This window comes from Diorhabda sublineata, chromosome 7 (assembly GCF_026230105.1).
Source record: "Diorhabda sublineata isolate icDioSubl1.1 chromosome 7, icDioSubl1.1, whole genome shotgun sequence".
Lineage (NCBI taxonomy): Eukaryota > Metazoa > Arthropoda > Insecta > Coleoptera > Chrysomelidae > Diorhabda > Diorhabda sublineata.
Genome location: NC_079480.1, coordinates 24,579,401 through 24,601,994, shown reverse-complemented (window position 1 = coordinate 24,601,994; position 22,594 = coordinate 24,579,401). Strand labels below are relative to the sequence as shown.

The following is a 22,594-nucleotide window of genomic DNA, read 5'->3' as shown; positions in this document are numbered from 1 at the left end:
TTCGGATAAAGCTTTTATTTCAAAATGTTTATTATATAATATTTAATAAAACTACATCCTAGCTGATTTGTTTACATTTTATAAATTTTGATAATAGTAATAGTAACATTTTTTATGAATTATTTTGAATGTTATTATTTCACCTTTTAAATCAAATTTTCGTTATTACATTCATTCAATTAAAAAAAAATTTTTAAAACGAAAATACGTGTAACATCCTGTAACTTGAAAACCGATCAACAGTATAAATGACTGGTAAATCCTGCGGAATAGTAATAATAATAATAATAATGAATCCCCCCATTTTAATTTCATGTTGCAAGATTTGGTGGGATCACAATAACGCCAATTGTAAATTTGTTCGCCATCTCCGCCACTTACGGCATTAATCCAAGCGCAGTTCGCAAGCCGGTTTGTGCATGTTTGGCGGGGGTTCGTTTTGCGTATGTGATAACAGTTGATGTGTGATCCTGTTCCCTTCCAGAAGTACTCCCTCCAGATCTAATTGCTCCCAATTGCCCACCGGAAATACTTTGGATTAAGTGAGTTTGAATTTTTATAATCAGTTTTTTTTTAAATACAAATTGTGATTTGAATCAAACAAACTTTTAATTTAACAAAATTGGTTTGGTCGAAGTTATTGAATAGTTATATGGATTTGTATTTGTATAAATTTCACGTATTTTCTCGCATGAAAGAAACTTTGAATTTAATTTTTGATGATTTATGTTAATTTTTCTAAAGCTGGTAACTTTTTTCACAAGAATCATTTTAATGAATGTTGTTTATGGTTTTTTTTTCACATCGTTTGCACTTCAGACGATTAATATACAATGGAAATAAATATTTAACGGTCTTTATCAGAGAGTTATAGCAATTTCATATTGAGATTGGTTAGGTTAGGTAAATTTTTTTCATTACTAACGTTCATTTTTAACACATTCAACGAAATGAATCTCTGTTGTTATTCCTATTCCTAACAACATTGTTAACAACAAATTCAACTAATTTTGATTTTACATATAATAACAAAAGGAAAAAAAAAATAAATTCGAATCTACAAAATAAATCACTTATACGAGGTATTATAAAAAATACAGTGAACGCATTTCTATAAGTTACTAAAGTTTGATTTAAAGTTAAAAAAAGTCTAAAGGAATCCACTAAATGTCAAAATACCTCTACGGCGATAATCTAGTAAAGATTTACTAGTGACATGACCGATTACATAGTAGAGGGTCAGTGAAGAATTAGAAAATATGCAAAATAGAACAAATTATGTATTATTTTAAGAAATAAGTCGAAAGCATCTTTCCAATCGCGAGATTTTGGCCCACAAAAGTGTTCCTATCAGTATGCGGCTTCTGTTTTTTCCAAAAAACAAACAGATCAGATAAAAGCTATTTCGAAAGAAACCTCAATGATTCAACGTTGGGGAAAGTAAATTGTTGACCAAGGGTAGTACTTTGCTTTGATTAGTTCAAATTATTCGTTTTCGTTTTTAATAAAATAAATCTTAATACATTTTTGGTTCACACCTCGTATTGTTGTTGCTTGTTTGCGAAAATTATGATTATAAAAATTTTCACGACGCAAACAACGCCTTTCTTTGATTTACATCCTGCTTACTTCTTCTCTTCCGAATTCGGATTATTCATATTCATTTTAAGCCATATACATACAAGTTGATTTACATTCATTTGATATTCACTCACATCTATATCGCATATTTATTATACTCCACACATTTTTATGTATTCATTCATCTTTAATCATAATTCTTCGTATTTTTTTATTTTTATATATGTTTATTCTTTCATATTCATATTTTTTAATATTTATTCATATTTGTTCATTTTTATACATATTTATTCATATTCATTCATATACACTCATATTTATTCACATTCATCTATATTTATTAATAATCAGTCATATTTCTTAATATTTATCCATATTTATTCTTTTTTATACATGTTAATTCATTCATATTCACTCATATTTATTCACTTCAATCACATTTATCCATATTTATTCATGTTTCTTCATTATTATTCGTATTTCTTTATATTTATTCATTTTTGTTCATTTTTATACATGTTTATTCATATCCATTCATATTCACTCATATTTATTCACATTCATCTATATTTATTTATGTTTAGTCATATTTCTTAATATTTACTCATATTTATTCATGTCGATTCACATCTATTGATTTTTATACATGTTTTTTCATACTAATTCATATTTTTCATTTTTACTTATATTAACACATATTTTTTCCTATTTATTTATGTTTATTCGTATTATTCGTATCGATTCATATTCCTTCGACTTCACTTATTAATATTCATCGATATAAAACCACATTTATTCATTTTTAGTCATAATTCTTCGTATTAATTTATTTCTATACATGTTAATTCATCTATATTCACTCAGATTTATTCACTTCAATCACATTAATTCATATTTATCGATGTTTATTCATTATTATTCATATTTCTTTATATTTATTCGTATTTGGTTTTTTTATACATGTTCATTCATATCTATTCATTTTCACTCATATTTATTCACATTCATCTATATTTATTGATAATCAGTCATATTTCTTAATATTTATCCATATTTATTCTTTTTTATACATGTTTATTCATATCCATTCATTTTCACTCATATTTATTCACATTCATCTATATTTATTAATAATCAGTCATATTTCTTAATATTTATCCATATTTATTCTTTTTTATACATGTTAATTCATTCATATTGACTCATATTTATTCACTTCAATCACATTTATCTATATTTATTAATGTTTATTCATTATTATTCGTATTTCTTTATATTTATTCATTTTTTTACATGTTTATTCATATCCATTCATATTCACTCATATTTATTCACATTCATCTATATTTATTTATGTTTAGTCATATTTCTTAATATTTACTCATATTTATTCATGTCGATTCACATCTATTGATTTTTATACATGTTTTTTCATACTAATTCATATTTTTCATTTTTACTTATATTAACACATATTTTTTCCTATTTATTTATGTTTATTCGTATTATTCGTATCGATTCATATTCCTTCGACTTCACTTATTAATATTCATCGATATAAAACCACATTTATTCATTTTTAGTCATAATTCTTCGTATTAATTTATTTCTATACATGTTAATTCATCTATATTCACTCAGATTTATTCACTTCAATCACATTAATTCATATTTATCGATGTTTATTCATTATTATTCATATTTCTTTATATTTATTCGTATTTGGTTTTTTTATACATGTTCATTCATATCTATTCATTTTCACTCATATTTATTCACATTCATCTATATTTATTGATAATCAGTCATATTTCTTAATATTTATCCATATTTATTCTTTTTTATACATGTTTATTCATATCCATTCATTTTCACTCATATTTATTCACATTCATCTATATTTATTAATAATCAGTCATATTTCTTAATATTTATCCATATTTATTCTTTTTTATACATGTTAATTCATTCATATTGACTCATATTTATTCACTTCAATCACATTTATCTATATTTATTAATGTTTATTCATTATTATTCGTATTTCTTTATATTTATTCATTTTTTTACATGTTTATTCATATCCATTCATATTCACTCATATTTATTCACATTCATCTATATTTATTTATGTTTAGTCATATTTCTTAATATTTACTCATATTTATTCATGTCGATTCACATCTATTGATTTTTATACATGTTTTTTCATACTAATTCATATTTTTTATTTTTACTTATATTAACACATATTTTTTCCTATTTATTTATGTTTATTCGTATTATTCGTATTGAGTCATATTCCTTCGAATTCACTTATTAATATTCATCAATATAAAACCATATTTATTCATTTTTAGCCATAATTCTTTGTATTAATTTATTTCTATACATGTTAATTAATCCATATTCACTCAGATTTATTCACTTCAATCACATTAATTCATGTTTATCGATGTTTATTCATTATTATTCATATTTCTTTATATTTATTCGTATTTGTTTTTTTATACATGTTCATTCATATCTATTCATATTCACTCATATTTATTCACATTCATCTATATTTATTTATATTCAGTCATATTTCTTAATATTTACTCATATTTATTCATGTCGATTCAAATCTATTGATTTTTATACATGTTTTTCATAGTCATTCATATTTTTTCATTTTTACTAATATTAATTCATAATTTTTCGCATTTATTTATGTTTATTCGTATTAATTCATATTCACTTATATTTATACATATTAATTCCCAATTAGTTATATTTCATGTTTATTCATATTTATAGACATTTTTTCATATTTTTGAATGTTTATAAATATTTACGACACAGGTATAAAGATGACTCATTTCTTGGCAATTGACATTTGATTTTATGCGGTTAATTATATTAACATTTTCAAGTAATAAAATAACCCATTTTGGACATTATCGAAAATTACATCCTGTAACTTGCAGCATATTACAAATTTTTTATGCTGTTTTATTTAATTTACTCAATAAAATGTTATTTTCAATATCTGGTGACAGATAATTCAATTTGAGAGAAAAAACGTTCGGCAACAGCGGAAATTGAAGGAAGCGTTATAAATCGAAATAAGTAATCATATCGAATTTATCATATTTTTGAAACAATTTATGGAGAATTTTAAGTACAAGCAGATATCCGAATAATAATTTTGTTAAAAAAATTTCATAGAGTCATTCCTTTCTGTATTTTATAATTTAATAATAATAGTCTCCATTCTTCAAACACTGTCTAGGTTCAAGCTTACATACATAACCTCAAATATTCTTTGAATTTTAAAAGCTATTTTTTTAATAAGATATATTTGGCGATGTTGCTAATTCATTCTGACTGGACTGATATTTACTATAAATTAGGATATTATTTTACTAATTACTGTTGACTAATGAATATATTTAAATGAGATAACAGTAGATTAATGGAATGATGTAAGTTGTACAAAAAGCAAATGGCGAATAAAAATATGCAAGCCATTTTTTTATCGTCGATGTACACTTTGTTAATTTATTATCTCTTAGTTTTCTGCATAGCTAATATTGAATATAATACCAGCGCTCTACAGGAAATTTCCAATAAAAATAAATTAGGTCTGAAAAATGAACCTTTATACAGGTCGTGAAATATTAAACACCGGTTTGAAATGATATTTAGAGCGAAAATTTGATATATACATGATAATTTGAATCTAATATTTGGTAGTTAGAAGAATTTGTTGAAGTGTGATGATTATAGAAAAATATGGAAGTTAAAATCACGTTATACCATGTGTTAAAAAAATTCTTAACAAGGGAAACTCAGCGGGAAAAATGGTAGAAAAATGATTCAAGAACTTTGAGAAATAAAGTCCAATACCTGAATGTTGGGGGGTTGAAAGGGATGGAGAGGCATTTTTTCGCAATTTTCGGTTTAAATGAAAAAAGTTTGTTTATTGATTTTTTATATAACCTCAAAAATTGTTCAGTAAAACTTAAAGAACAATTTTATTAGTTTTTTTATTTTGAATTCATTGAAAAAATATGGAAATATTTTGAAAAGCTGTCAGAAATTGAAACAAGTAGACATTTTCAATTTTTTGTCGATCGAATAACTTTATAATTTCTGAAACATAAAAAAGATCTATTTTAAATCGCGATCATTTTTTATTGGCAAATAAGTACTTATAAATATTTTAATACGGCAATGCAATCTTTAATACCAGCGCTTTTGACCACTCCAAACATTTTTCTATTGTTCTGTACGACTTGTACAGAACAATAGAAGAAGAGACTCTTGGAATTGAAATTTCTAACTTTTGTTTTTAATACCAGGGATTTTAACCACTCCAAACATTTTTCTATTGTTCTGTACGACTTATGGTTATAAAAGACTAATGAAAATCGTATTTTCGGGGAGAAATTTTTCGGGAAGAGACTCTTGGAATTGAAATTTCTAACTTTTGTTTTTAATACCAGGGATTTTAGCCACAACAAACATTTTTCTATTGTTCTGTACGACTTATGGTTGTGAAAGACTAATGAAAATCGTATTTTCGGGGAGAAATTTTTCGGGAAGAGACTCTTGGAATTGAAATTTCTAACTTTTGTTGTTAATACCAGGGATTTTAACCACCCCAAACATTTTTCTATTGTTATGTACAACTTATGATTATAAAAGAACAAAAAAGACCGAAATGTGTGAAAATTTTAGGAAATATTTAGAAAATTCTGTAATAATATTTGAAATCAATCTATTAAGATTTGGATTATTAATTAAGTTTTATTACTCTTTTGTACATAAAACTGAAGACTTTATTAGTATTACACAATTTTCGAACCCTTCTTAAAGTCAATAAATTCGTTTCAATTCATTGAAGAAACAAGGACAATAACTACTTGAAAAAGATAATACGAAAATTGGACCAATTGTCCATTGTTTATCTAATAATTTAGAACATAAGGATAAAAGTTGTTATATTCAAATATATCCTCGATCTAAACCGAATAACCGTATAAAAATTTTATTAATAACAATTCTTAGTATCTTAAAATATGCGTAGATGTCGAGAATTTTTCTTCAAACGTCTATTAAGCTGTTTTTTGCCACCAACGTTTCATCTTACCTTGTATACGTTCGTGACTTAGTACTAAATAAGCTACTCCTTGATAAGCCATATTCTATGGTGTCTATCTTTTCGATAAATCAAGTAAATAGTCTAAAAATATTCCAAAAATACCACAATGCTTTCAGAATGATCTAGATCCGATGTTGCTTTGGCGTAAAATATCACCACTCAATAAGTCGTGTGACTGACACACAGATGGCACTGCCATTGTAAAAACATATGACGTTTATGAAATACCAACTTTCAAAAAACTATGTGAGAAGTTTCATGACATTTTGATTGGTCAAAAAAGTGACAGCCATTAAGTGAAGCTACTTTTGAACAAAACAATCTCGTGTGTTAATCTATCATTGCTTCTTGATGAAAAAAACACTATACAAGCTCAGCAATTGCTTTAAAAGTGTTATCCGGACTTTTCTCCATCGAAAAGAACCATTTGTTATTGGTTTATTGAATTTAAATGTGCTCGTAAAGACATCGATGATGGTGAACGTTCTGGTTGTCCAATTGAGGTGGTTACTACAGAAAACATAGAAAAGTTTACAAATTGGTTCTATCTAATCGTAAATTGAAATTGCGTGAGATAACTGAGGCCGTAAAGATATCAGAAGGCAGTGTGTTTGTGATTATGCATGAATTTAACCATGAGAAAGCTTTTTTTAAAGTGGGAGCCGCGTTTACTCACAGTCGATCAAAACCACAACCTTCAGAGCAGTGTTTGACCGTGTTTACACGTAATAAATTAAATTTTTTACGTCGATATGTGACAATGGATGAAACATGGATTCATCGCCTCACTCCGGAATCAAAACGATCTTCATCTTAGTGGACTGCCGCCGGTGAACCACGTTCGAAGCGTCCGAAGGTACAACAGTCAACTGGGAAGTTGGGATGCGCATCGAATATTATTCATCGACTTCCAAAAAGGAGAAACAATCAATAGCTAGTTCTACATAGAGCTGTTGGATCGTTTGAATGTGAAAATCAAGAAAAAACAGTCTCATATGTTAAAGAAAAATCTACTGTTTCACCAAGACAATGCACCGATTCACAAGTCGATGGCAACGATGGTTAAATTGAACGAATTACACCTCGAAGTGCTTTCTAATCCACCGTATAGTCCAGATCTGGCTACTGGTTATTCGCTGACCTCAAGAAAATCCTCACCGGTAAGACATTCAGCTCAAATGCAGAAGCAATTGCTAAAACTGAAGCAAAAGACAAATCCTTCTACAAGCACGGCATCGAGAAGTTAGAGAAGCGTTGGAATGATTGTATTTCTCTTGAAGGAGTTTAAATTGATGAATAAAATCGATTGTTGACAAAAAAATGTGTTTTTCTTAATTAGTCACACGATTTATCTTTTCACTTGTGGAATAAACTATTTCTTATTAAAATTTTTTGTTTCAGAAATGGGTAAAAAATTATTTATCCGTCGAAATTTGCTCACAATCTTAACGGTAGCAGGAGTGGTAGGAGGGACTTTGACCGGCGTTATAATCAGAGCTACAACTGGCAACCATTGGAGCAAAAGGGACGTTATGTATCTAGCTTTTCCCGGGGAAATTTTCCTTCGGATGTTGAAATGTCTCATAATACCGCTTTTATCGTCGTCGGTTATACAAGCGATTGGCTCTTTAGATTTGAGTTTATCGAAAAAAATAGCCATCAGATCTATATTATATTACGCGACAACCACGGTTTTCGCTGTAGTGTTAGGAATATGTTTGGTATTGACGATAAGACCCGGAGTAGGAGCCACTCCATGGACCGGAGATGCATCGGAGAAAGTTACTAGACACGTACTCACTCAGGATACTCTATTGGATCTTATTAGGTAAGTAATATACTTGATCTTATAGAGTTAACGTGTTTTAGAGTATTTTCATGCTTATTGACGCCTATCAGAAAAGCCAGTACTTACAAGTTGTGTTAAACTATCTCTACTGAATAATTTACATGCAAAACAAAAAATACAATTTCCCGTTTACTAAAATTTTGTTATAATATGAACAGCAAAATTTTCTGCCACTATCATCAATCGAAAATTTGAAATCTGCAACTTGTTTGGGAACGTATTCTACCAATAAATCAATATATTTTTTTTGTTAAAATGCTAGGCCAAGTACCTGAATCATCTAGTGCTACTTGAGCAGAGCCCTCTTCCTCTTTGCTCTCATCTTTACATTCGGCTTCACCGGGAATGGGACTGCTTGATGATGATCTTGCAGCTTTATCACTTTCATCGGATGTGAAATCTATTGATTTATTGTTTGTTTCACTAGTTCTGATGGATGTTGATGGTTGAGAATAATCAAACTCCGCGATTTGATTCAAACCTTTTTGTTCGGGTTCAACGAAGTCGTGAAGACTGGTGACGTCCGAGCACCACAGAAGTTGCTCCTAGATGTCGCTAGTTTTCTGTGGTTTCCCTGATTATATTTTTCATTTAGTTTCTATGTTTATAGGACCAGGGTGTCTTGCTTTGCTAAAGTTATTATAACGAAAAAAATATCAATTTTTTCCGGATCTTTTATTGCTCTTTGGCCTCGACTTATTTCGCGACCAGTTATTGATTTGTTGATGTAAATTTCACTTTTTAATGTTAGTTTTAACGCTCGAATTATCGGAAATATTTATAAAAATTTTCCTAGGTAATTCTTTTGATGTTTTTGCCACCTCTCCTGAAACTTTCTCATGTCAGTATCGAGGAATTCTTTGGGCATCTTAGACAGCAATAAGCGCACAAACTCCTCTACCTCGATGAAGGTGTTTTTGACTTACGAAGGCTTCATTCAGTGATCCAAGTCAACGTACGGTAATCCGCCAATCCAGAATAAAGTATACATAAGCTTATTCATCTTTCCTCTGTAGTGAAGATTCGCTTTTAAATAACATCAGCAAGAGGCGACAGTCTTGCAACAGCAAGAATTTTTTCTCGAAGTTCAACAGTTTCTCTTCCCATCATTCTGACGATTTTATATGAGCTATCAATGATAATGATTTTATCTCTATTTTTCAGGAATTTGTTTCCTCCTAATATTGTACAAGCATGCATTTCACAGGTAAGTCAACAAATATTTAAATACCAAAACTATTTATATCATTAAAAGGATAGTTTTACTTCCAAAATCACGTAATTGGATAAAAACATTCTACCCGGAAAACGTACTCTTCTTGTGACTAACTAAAATAGAATTTTCTATCGGGAAACTTCTTCAAAGACTACTTAATTTTGTCTCTAAATGGTGGTCTAGGGATTCGAAGTTATTTCATGCTGAACTACGCTGAAACCCTATTTCAAATAGTGCCGGACTGATGAAGTATTTACTAAATTGCGATATCTCAGCGCAATTGCGATATATCTTACTTCAAATAGCTTCAAATAGTGTCGGACTGAAGAAGTATTTACTAAATTGCGATATCTCAGCGCAATTGCGATATACCTTACTTCAAATAGTGTCGGACTGAAGAAGTATCTACTAAATTGTGATACCTCAGCGCAATTACGATATATCTTACTTCAAATAGCTTCAAATAGTGTCGGACTGAAGAAGTATTTACTAAATTGCGATATCTCAGCGCAATTGCGATATATTTTACTTCAAATAGTGTCAGACTGAAGAAATATTTACTAAATTGCGATATCTCAGCGCAATTGCGATATATCTTACTTCAAATAGCTTCAAATAGTGTCGGACTGAAGAAGTATTTACTAAATTGCGATATTTCAGCGCAATTGCGATATATCTTACTTCAAATAGTGTCAGACTGAAGAAGTATTTACTAAATTGCGATATATCAGCGCAATGGCGATATATCTTACTTCAAATAGTTTCGGACTGAAGAAATATTTACTAAATTGCGATATCTCACCGCACTTGCGATATACCTTACTTCAAATAGTTTCTGACTGAAGAAATATTTACTAAATTGCGATATCTCAGCGCAATTGCGATATACCTTACTTCAAGTAGCTTCAAACAGTGTCGGACTTAAGAAATATTTACTAAATTGCGATATATCAGCGCATTTGCGATATACCTTACTTCAAATAGTGTCGGACTGAAGAAGTATCTACTAAATTGTGATACCTCAGCGCAATTACGATATATCTTACTTCAAATAGCTTCAAATAGTGTCGGACTGAAGAAGTATTTACTAAATTGCGATATCTCAGCGCAATTGCGATATATTTTACTTCAAATAGTGTCAGACTGAAGAAATATTTACTAAATTGCGATATCTCAGCGCAATTGCGATATATCTTACTTCAAATAGCTTCAAATAGTGTCGGACTGAAGAAGTATTTACTAAATTGCGATATTTCAGCGCAATTGCGATATATCTTACTTCAAATAGTGTCAGACTGAAGAAGTATTTACTAAATTGCGATATATCAGCGCAATGGCGATATATCTTACTTCAAATAGTTTCGGACTGAAGAAATATTTACTAAATTGCGATATCTCACCGCACTTGCGATATACCTTACTTCAAATAGTTTCTGACTGAAGAAATATTTACTAAATTGCGATATCTCAGCGCAATTGCGATATACCTTACTTCAAGTAGCTTCAAACAGTGTCGGACTTAAGAAATATTTACTAAATTGCGATATCTCAGCGCAATTGCTATATATCTTACTTCAAATAGCTTCAAATAGTTTTGGACTGAAGAAATATTTACTAAATTGCGATATCTCAGCGCAATTGCGATATACCTTACTTCAAGTAGCTTCAAACAGTGTCGGACTTAAGAAATATTTACTAAATTGCGATATCTCAGCGCAATTGCTATATATCTTACTTCAAATAGCTTCAAATAGTTTTGGACTGAAGAAGTATTTACTAAATTGCGATATTTCAACGCAATTGCGATATATCTTACTTCAAATAGTGTCAGAATGAAGAAGTATTTACTAAATTGCGATATATCAGCGCAATGGCGATATATCTTACTTCAAATAGTGTCGGACTGAAGAAGTATCTACTAAATTGCGATATCTCATCGCATTTGCGATATACCTTACTTAAGATAGCTTCAAATAGTGTCGGATTGATGAAGTATTTACTACATTGCGATATCTCCGCGAAAAAAGTATATGGACCGTTTTTGTAAATAATTTTATGATCTCAACTTTTGGCCAATTTATTACTGTTTACCATAAATACAAAAAAAACTGTATGTTTGACGTATGACATTGAGAAACCTTTTTATCACAAATGGGGTCTACAGGAACAATTAAAAAAATAGAATATCAACATATAAAGCAATATAAAGATCTTTAAAACGCATGTTTATAAATTATATACAAGTACGAATAAGTTAAAATTTCTGGAACCGTTGGCGATATTCTTACTGAATACTGCTTACACTACCACTACAACAACACATTGTCTGACACGCGTTTCGATAACCAAGTTATCGTCTTCAGAGACTGAAGTTAGTTTACACAAGTACGACTGCTAGACTTTCGCTTTATATATTATAAACACATTCTAGAACCTTTGATTTCTGGAAATCTCTAGTAAACAAACAAAAAGGCGTTTTTAGTTATTGTTTAAAAAAACACACACTCACAAAGAAGGTGAGCAGATCTAAGAAAAAAAAACAGAAAATACCCGGCACATCCGCCAGCATTTAGCTTCGGTAACATATTAAAACAGAACCGGCTTTATGATTCACACTACCGGTTAAAAGTTTTAGTTCACCTTAAAATAAATTCATTTAATTTCAAAATGATAATTTAACAAATGTCTCTTTCATATTATCAAGTGAAGGTCCAAGTGGTTTGGTGTGAAATTCGTAAGTATATGAATTATTTTCGTTCTCGAAAATTCAGACTTTTAAATTTTAAAATGGGTAAAACCAAAAATTATCGGTTGAAGCACGTGCAGTAATTTCAAGTCTTCATAGTCTAGGCAAATGTGATCGCACCAATTAAAAATACTTTGACGTACCGTGGACTACGACGTGAAAAAATATGCATCCACCAGGAGCTAATAGGAAACGTTGAAGACGGCCTCGAAAAACCACAATAGCTGAAGATAAACCTTTTGATCAGTAAACGTGATCTATCATTCATGGCCCCAGATGTAGAAGCTCAGATCAATGAATCTAGAGATCTACCTTTGAGTACGTCTACCGTGAAGAGGAGATTGAAGGAGACTAACCTGCAGTGCAGCATAAAAATTGGATGCATGTACAGTAGAATAGAGTTTTATGGAGTCGCGAATCAAAGTTTAAAGTTCTGGAGTTTAAGAGAAGAAGGCTTGTGACATATTAAAGGAAGAATGGATGTTAGAAGTAATCCCGACTGTAAAACATAAGGCGGAGGCCCGGTGATGATTTAAGGATGTTTTGGAGGAAGGACGACTGGAGACCTGGTAAAAATTGAAGGTATTTTGAAGAAAAAAAGGCTATAACGATATGAAGTACGTTAAGGCCAGCTCCTGATGGCGGTGAAATTTTCTTCTAGTATGGTAACGATCCCAAGCATTCTTTTGGAATTGGAAAGGAAGAATGTAGGAAAAAATTATCACAGTGGGGTAAAATGGACATGGAAATTAGAAAGCAGTGTCCTATTTCCACTTTTTATCTTAGGAATATCCTGAAAAGCATATTGTTATAGAAAATGCATTAATTGTACACGGAAACAATAAAAGTAAAAGGGATTTACATCGATGAATCAAAAATTGGAATATGTCAAAATTACAGTTTTATTATTTGTTTTATATCACATAAACTATAGGGTGGACAAAAACTTTTGACCGGCAGAATTTAACGTAAATGGATGAAATACATTGTTTCATTTGGATTTTGAAATTTTTTATTGGATTTCAGTCTCAAACGTTCCTGACACTTCCCAAAAACGACACTGGTAAGTAAGATAAATTTTAAGAAACTATTGAAAATGAATACGAAATTTTTAAGTAAAGAACATGGGACACGAATACTGGAGATTCGAAGAACGTTATGAACCCACAACGAACGTTTTGGGTTTGGTTGTTTTTTCGATCACTTTCGGAATTGCCCTAGGTAAAATGGGCGATAGAGCGAAAATTTTGTTGGACTTTTTCAGCGTACTCAGCGAGACCATGATGACAATTACTAGTTGGGTAATTTGGTAAGATGTATAGATATAAACCTGTATTATTTTTGCTTGTTTCTTTTTTAAAGTTAACACGGGAAAAACGTAAAATCGTATCTTCGTGGCGAAATTGATCGGGAAGAGACTCTTGGAATTGAAATTTCTAGCTTTCGTTTTTAATACCAGGGTTTTTAACCACTCCAAACATTTTTCTATTGTTCTGTACAGCTTATGGTTATGAAAGACCAATAAAAGTTTTTTCTACGACCGTGCATTTTAACCCACTTTCCCGCACTAGTGCGGGAAAGTAAAATTATGCAAATTTTGACCTTATTAGATAGTTTTTTACTTCTGAGATTATAACTATTGTTACTACAGGTAAATAAATATTTACGAAATAGTCCATCAAATAAAATTTAAACCTTTTCTAGTTTTTTGTAGCATTTTTAATTTTTTGAAAATATAAAATAATACAGATATTTTTTATATAACCATGTAATTGTCACTAAAACGTCAAAGTTGATCAAAACGTCTTGGAAGTGACCGAATAAGTGCAATCTTCTTCTAAATTAAACCACCGAATCCGATACAATAATATTAATGGATTTATCCGACGAAGAACTTTCCGAAGGCATTTTGAAGGCTGCAAATGAAACTAATTCCGAGCTGTTACCTGCCAAATGACTTAAAACCGTTGCCGTCACCGTCATCGTCATATTCATGCGACCTGCAGCCGACGCCATCCTCATCGACGTCATCTACCTTCCAGTTGAAATCAAATAACTCCACTGGACCGACAATTCTTACTAGTATACAGAATACAACAAATTGTGTTTTCAATATTAATATTTATAATAATTAGTAGTTTTTAGTTAAAGTTTTGTATATTATTATGTTTGTTGGAATAAAATAATTTTAGAAAAATGGGTTGGTATACTTTTTTGTATATACGGTCGTAGAAAAAATAATATTCCTAACTCATGCGTAAATTGTCTTTCCCGCACTTGACCGGGACAACTGCAGACGCACTTGTTGGGAAAATAACTATTTTATATTAGCTCAGGTATCTACATTTATTTATTTATTTCTAATAAGTTTTGGAAATAGAATATAAGTGTAGAACTGGTAGACCGAGAATGAAGTAGGGGGAATAAGAAAATATTTAGTGCTACATGAACAGCAACCGAAATCCTCACTCCACAACTGAAGATTAATGAGCTGCGTTTGTTTTTACTACCCTGTCACATGATCTCATAGTGCAAGTAGATGTTTCTGCTAAGCTCGATAGTAGGTTTTTCGACTATAGTTATTTTCCTAACAAGTGCGGAAAGTGATACTTTTCCGCACGCGACTGCAGTTGTTCGGGCAAGCGGTCAAGTGAGGGAAAGACACTTTACGCATGAGTTGGGAACATTATTTTTTCTACGACCGTATATACAACGACCCATTTTTCAAAAATTATCTTATTCCAACAAACATAATAATATACAAAACTTCAACTAAAAACTACTAATTATTATAAATATTAATATTGAAAACACAATTTGTTGCATTCTGTAGACTAGTAAGAATTGTCGGTCCAGCGGAGTTATTTGGTTTAATGTGGTTTAATTTAGAAGAAGATTGAAGAAGAAGTAAAAAACTATCTAATAAGGTCAAAATTTGCATAATTTTACTTTCAAAACTAAAATGCGTGCGGGAAAGTGGGTTAAAACGCACGGTCGTAGAAAAAAGCTATTTCGTATCGCAGATAATCGCCAGTATTCTAAGCGATCGATCGGGTTCTATGGTATAAGTCAAAGGAATACTCATCATGATTTTGCTTTCGTTCATGCTTGTACAGACCAGAAAATTTGGCTAAAAATACCGGATTTCGTCGAGGATTTTGTATTTTGGTATGAGTTAAAATCAAACATTTTCAAATACCTCTTAAATTCTTATGAAAGGCACTTCTACAAGTCATCCTTTCAAAGCAATAGAAACAAAATTTTCACCACAGTGTCAATCTATTGCGCTATTTTGAGTAATTTTGACCTGCCAAAGAAAAACCTCAAAGTTTCATCTACCTTAAGCGTAGAATCACCTTTTATATATATAATATTTTTATAAATACTTTTATAAAACGTAAATAGACGAGTAAAATGTACCTGTTTGTAAGTGCGTTTGGCTTAAACAGGGTACTAGACATGAACTGAGCCTTTTTTGTACCCCATTCGTCTATTAGACCTTCGGTAGTCTTTTATATGACGCAAATTATCTTGTCGCCATCGAATTATCCTTGACGATTCGGTAATTGCCATCCATTTATTCAGTTTATTTTTTGTTTAAAACCACATTTTGACAAAACTACACTACACTGTGCAATTTCATTGTCTTAATTCACCCATGGTCTAAACAACGCCATATTTCTATTAATTTAAAGAAGTTTATGAATTAAATAAATCTCACCAAGCGAAGCCACTGCTTATCGCAGACTGTCTAGCAGAAATATTTCATGTTTTCGTTTCGATGTTTTCATTGGTAAACAGTGGAGATGATGAGTCTTAAAGTCGGGTCCACATCTCAAATTTTTTACGACGCACATGATTTATGTCTAGACGTAGTGACGTAGTAAGCAAAAATTTTTGACACACACGAAGCACGCTATCCGGCAGTTCTCTCAACGAACGTTGCAGCACACAGTGGTGTATGTGTATGTATGCAAATTAGCGAAGGAAATTTACTATTTGTATCCTTTTCTGTGTGTTTTTATCGTTATGAATGACCTCATTACCAAAAAGAAAGCTAAACAAAGGAGACGTTGCTGAAGAATCTGTATGTATACCCAACGCATGAGGTAATGATATCACGTTGATATCAGATGTGTACCTTAATGGGTAATAAAAAATCCAGCTTCATCCACACACTTGGAAACGCCACTTATACTTGTAGCAAGCAGCTGTCTAAGAAACTAATTAATATTTTCTTTCGGCTTCTGTTATTGCTTGCGTTTAGAGAGAAACGGGTCGATTAAAGTTAAAAATACAATCTATACTGTTTTTCTACTCATGGCATGTATTATAAATAAAAAACTTTGATCGATCAATATATGTTTTAGGATTTCGCCAATCGGAGTATATTTCCTAGTAGCTGCCAAAGTTTTAGAAATTGTAAGTTTCGCTGATCTCGTTGGTAGACTTGGATTATACTTCGCGACAGTTTTGACTGGATTATTTTTACACGGTTTCGGCAGTCTTTCCATAATTTATTTCGTTGCTGTAAGAAAACTACCTTTCAAAACCATTGTACAGCTCAGTCAGGTGTTGGTTACTGCGTTCGGAACAGCTTCCAGGTATGATCGCCATTTTTAAAAACGTATATAATAAAACTTATCGGTAACTAGAATACAGAGGTCGGCATAAGCCAGGTAACGAAAAATCGTCTAGCAACGCTTTCAACTAAGATAAAAACGAAGCATTATCATGCTGACAGTGGTTCTGCGTCATGATAACACGTACACGTCGAGTAGACGCATTTTCAGAATGAATACGTACAAGAAATTCTAACAAAAGGGCTCTGTTGTCGACACACCACGTTTTGGACTACCGGTATCTGTAACCACTAACAAAAATATAGAAACAGTGGTGGTGGCGTTGGAATTTTGCTATTGCAGTCAGGATAATCTGTAGCTCCAGCGTTTCATTTTGTAATCGGATGAAGCAACCTTCAAGATGAACGGTACGGCCATCGGCTTAACTGCGTTTACTGGAAGGGCCTGAATCTTTACGTCTTCATTGAAGAATAATTTAACTTTTCTGGGGTGTGTGTATGGGCAGGTATCCATGCGGGAAGTCTCACGGGTCCATACTTTTTTGTCCGGAAATGCTCGAAGATTTACGTGGGCAAATGGATATCATCATTTCATACAGGATGGAGCTTAGCCACACTACGCGTTATGTGTGCGGAGGTACCTTTTAATGTTAATTTTGGAGAATGGATATGCAGAAAAGGATTCATTGAGGGCCCGCACGCTCATGTGAACTGACACCTTGTGATTTCTTCCTGTAGGGTCTTCTCAAGGACAGCGTTTTTGCGGGAAGGCCACGTTCCCTTCCCGACCTTCGAATTGCAGTTGAAGAATAATTTAAAACTTTTCGCGGACAAATTGACCTGCCTCTCGATTGAGAAACGTTGCCGTAAATAAATTTGAACCCTTTTTCGAATCTCTTTGTTATCTTATGCCGACTTTTGTATGACGTTTTTTGCTGGAAACTTTCGATATATTACATTCTATTTAAAAGTATTCTGTTTTAAGTTCTGATAGTCACTTTTTAACTTCAGTGAAACCTAAAGTAAAACAAACTGTCCTCAAATTCATCCTACCTTCCATTTACCTCCAAACTATATTTATAGTGAATAGTCGTGGGAGATATCCCGGCCATTTTGCCAAGCTGAGTATCATACAATCATCAGCCTGTTCATCTTAATCATTTTTTTTTGGATGCAGCAACCTCATTCACAAAACAAACAATTTGTTGCAGTTACTTGTTGAACAAAACTACTCACTATTTTTAAACCTCTTTCGCCTTTTAAGCATGGAACTGCTTCCAAAACATCTTGTTTCACACTCACACATTCTCCAATCACAAATTTCTGATTTATTCAAGACGTGAACTTCTACGAAACACTAATTGAGTATAAATTATATTTAGTTCAGCAACGATGCCGATTAGTATCCAAACTATGGATAAAATGGGCGTTGATCCGAGAGTAACCAGATTCGTTATCCCAATTGGAGCTACAATAAATATGGACGGTACTGCTTTATATGAAGCAGTAGCTGCTATTTTCATAGCTCAACTTAAAAATATTCCTTTAACTTTTGGGAAAACGGTTGCTGTTTGGTAAGTTAGTTGTGTAATGTTTTTATTTTTTTATGTTGTTGTTCATTATGATTATTAATTATAAACTAAATCAAACAAAAGCAGCATTTAATCCAGACCTTGTACCGTCAGATTAAAATATATTTATTCAGATCCATGCCATCTGAGCCGAAAGAATGGTTTCACCAAGGTCTCGAAGAGCTTGTTGAACTTCTTCGTTCGATTTAATAAAAAAAGTGAAAATTGGATATAGACATTATTTATTAGGCACCCTATATAACATCTAGATGATATAAATCATATATAATCGCGAAAAATTCACTTATAGTGTGACGGCTACAGCTGCGAGTATCGGAGCTGCCGGCATCCCACAAGCTGGTCTCGTCACTATGGTGATGGTACTTGACACAGTTGGTCTCCCTTCTGAGGAAGTAATTAACATCATAGCAGTAGATTGGCTTCTGTGAGTATCAATTTATTAATTGAATGTATATCTGACATCCTAATTAAACTAATAATCATTTAAATAATAGAAAAATATGCGAAAAAAAAGTTATTTTGAGGTTATTTTTAATTTGATTGGAATCCATTTAAGAGAATGTTGAAGGATATTTATATTGATTTTCAGTGATAGATTCAGGACTACTATTAACGTGATGTGCGATTGTTTGGGTGCCCAATTGGTGGATTACTTGAGTGTTGGAGAATTAGGCACTTTACCAGATTCTGATAACATAAATACACAACCACAAGAAATGGTAGAAATTTCGAAAACCGATAACGTCGTTATTTAAGTACTTGAAAAACAATAATCAACCAAAAACGTCTTTTGACTGATATTTTACAAAATATTTAAACAGCCATTTTATCATTCGTAATTAAGTGGAGCGGTTTTTCTAGTCCTTATAACTTAAGATACATTATCAATATTTGCAATAATTTATTCACGTTCCTATCGAATTTAACTGCTCATATTTTGAATTATAAACAAATTTTTTTTATTTAATATGACACTCATTCTCACAATTAAAAATCATCAAAATGAAATTTATAAACGAAGCCATAGGAATTTAAAACTGCGAGGTTGTACGTCCAAACAGCGTTGTCAACTCAACGTTTTTTACGTAAATCTACGTATTTTAAATCTTTTACTACAGAAAATCGTTACTTTTGTATAAAATTAATTAGTATATTTGAAAAAAATATCCACTTATCAATCAGTATTTTTTTATAGAATGAAATACAAGAAATTAAATTCATTTCGTTACAAGGTATCTTGTCATAACTGTAATGCAGATTTTTCATTCAAAATCGACAAAACATTCAACAATTTCCTTTTTTTTACGCAAATTCTAAGAAAAATGTTTATTTATTATAGTTAAAAGTTCTATAAACAAAATTATTTAATAACTTAAGTAATATTTATTATTTTTCAATCGAAGTCAAGTTCCCATCTCACTTCATGTAAATATCCCATTGATTTGAGTTATTTTGATGGTTATCTAACAGAAATTCATAAATCAAATTTTTAAATTCAAGTTTATAAACGTAGTATTGTAATTTAATATTTATTTTATAGATAAATAAAACTGTTTTTTGACAAAGTGTTTTATTTCAATTCATATTAATAACTATAGATGTCTAATTTATTTAGTTAGACCGCCACTAGATATCACCCCAGTCTACTTCCCATAACTTCCTTTACTTTTAACTTACATAAGTCAAGAGTTCAACTTTTTAAATTGATTTCAGTACTTCATATTAATTTGGAAACTGTGCTCCCCTTCTGAGTGTTAATTGTAGTGACATATTTCACCCGATGTATGATACAGAGATTCTGCAATAGAGCAATCCAACGAATTGTTAAAATCAGCTGATGCCAATTTAGAAATGGCCGCCGTGGGGTAAATTATTCTTGAAGAGTTGCTACTTAAAAAAGTGCGAAAGTTCCTCCCTGAAACGTGACTAGATAAGAGGTGAATATAGTCTGAAAAGCAAGTAAATTGGAATGAAGAGCAGTTTTCATCTAATGAACTCCACCTCAAGCTTCAAATTCGTCTTTGTGTCTTTCAGCTACCACTGGATTATCACTTTGTAATCTTGAAAAGTACTCGTACTCATTTATGTTTGATAAACTTGAGCGCCTCAGTGAAAATCTTACTTGCAGAATTAATAAGGAAAAAACTGCAAAAATACTCAGTTTCAGCTGTATCAGAAACAGACATAAATATTACTCTTATCACCACACAAACAATACAAAACAACTCTCATTACCGGAAAAAAAAAACAAGAAAAGAAAATCGATTGTCTACCCCACGTTCGCCATTTTGGCGTAGATCAACAGTTTTCTTAGATGCTGCGCACGATTGAACTGATCGAGAGGGGAGAATGTGACCAATGGAGCTGGAACTGTTATTTAAGGTGATATCAAATGGTTCACACTTCGATTCAGTCGAATGAATGTTCTCTTGTTTTTGACAAATGACACACAAAATGACAAATATATAAATGTTTTCGCTCATTTTTTCGAATACTTATGTATATGTATCAATGTTATGAATTAAAGTCATTTTTTCTTTCTTTTAAAGTCAGAGCTTGTTCTTTTAGACCAAATAAATTGATTGAAATTAAGACTTAGAGGGAAGACTCTAAGATTGGAGCTGTCATTCACAATATCTTTAACTTCAACTAATGTCGAAGGATGATTTTCAAGTCAGTTAGTGGTTTGATCTAATGCATCTTCAAGCAAACACTCTAAAGAATTCATAATTTTGATTTTCTGTTTTTTTTTTCTCTAAAATATCTCAAGTACTTTTCGAAGAATCCATAGTCCCATCTGAAGCCTTCTGGACGTTCTAGTATATTCTGGAGACTGTCAAAGTCGAGGTCAGCTCTCAGTTATTTACGTGTTCAACTTCATTTTTCCCATTCAAGGAGCCGTTGGACATTGACGGTTGTGAGGAATCCCGGTCGTATGCCTCGGGTGCGCCTACGTGGGCAATAGGAGGGTGTCGGTGTAAAGGACGGTTCATTTTTATGGGGTTAATGGGGGGAAGTTAAATTAATTCGATCCCTTATCAAGAAGATTGTAGAGAAGTTGAATTAGTGTCGAGAATGACTTCAATCAACCCTTTCAGCAATCTTGGTTTCCACCTTTATAACGCCAGTTTCATCCCTGAAAGGACGCAAATTACAAATCATTTTATCTTTCATCTTTTTTATCTTTCCACACAAAATATTTATCAGTTTTTAGTCTTCCTGTCAGGAGTAATATCAAAGGTCCTTCAAGAACAGGGACCATGACAAATCCTTCTCTTCACCCCGAGAGTACTGAGCAAACACGGTTCATTGAACTCACTACCCCCAAAGTATCGGTTTCTACCGATGTCAAAACATCGATCCCTGCTTTTTCAAACGTTGACACATGGCATAGAGGAACAAAAAAGAAGAAATTTCAAAACTGTCGGGACGCTTCAAGGTGTAACGGCCCCGGATCCTCAGGTTGCCTCGACCTCCAGCTCTCCTCCTCACAAGGTTTATAACTTTAAGAATCCTGTTAGTACCTCGGTGCTGCGCCTATCGAAAAACGAGTTGGTGGCAGTAACATTGCACCCGCTGTAGGGCTACGCGAAGGGACTATCATACCTGCAGCTGGCCGCGAGTCGAGAGGGACAACCCGATACCATTTTCAGCTGCTGTATTTCATTGACGCGTAAACTGAAGCCTTCGTGCGGTCTTTATCTGGCAGTGGAATCAAACCACGGGATTTTCTGACCCTTCAGCTAGTCGGGAATCATTTTATAATTCGTTAATCAGCTTTTCGAAGTCATCGGCTTTTGATCATGTCAAGAAAGTCCTTTGACCACCCACGATTCTACTATGAACTATTTTCTATAGAGGAATTAAATAAAACGAACA

The 22,594-nt window shown here is 31.8% G+C and overlaps 1 protein-coding gene across 1 annotated transcript; it reads left to right on the top strand.

Moving 5' to 3' along the window:
* The first annotated feature begins 336 nt into the window (after nt 1-336).
* Nucleotides 337-20,280, top strand: LOC130446296 (excitatory amino acid transporter 3-like). Its single transcript, XM_056782455.1, has 9 exons — nt 337-542; nt 8,132-8,558; nt 9,744-9,786; nt 13,568-13,604; nt 13,658-13,850; nt 16,912-17,145; nt 18,506-18,697; nt 19,005-19,139; nt 19,305-20,280. Exons 2-9 carry the CDS (start codon nt 8,134-8,136, stop codon nt 19,468-19,470), a joined length of 1,425 nt encoding a protein of 474 aa, XP_056638433.1. The 5' UTR covers nt 337-542; nt 8,132-8,133; the 3' UTR covers nt 19,471-20,280.
* The last annotated feature ends 2,314 nt before the right edge of the window (nt 20,281-22,594 follow it).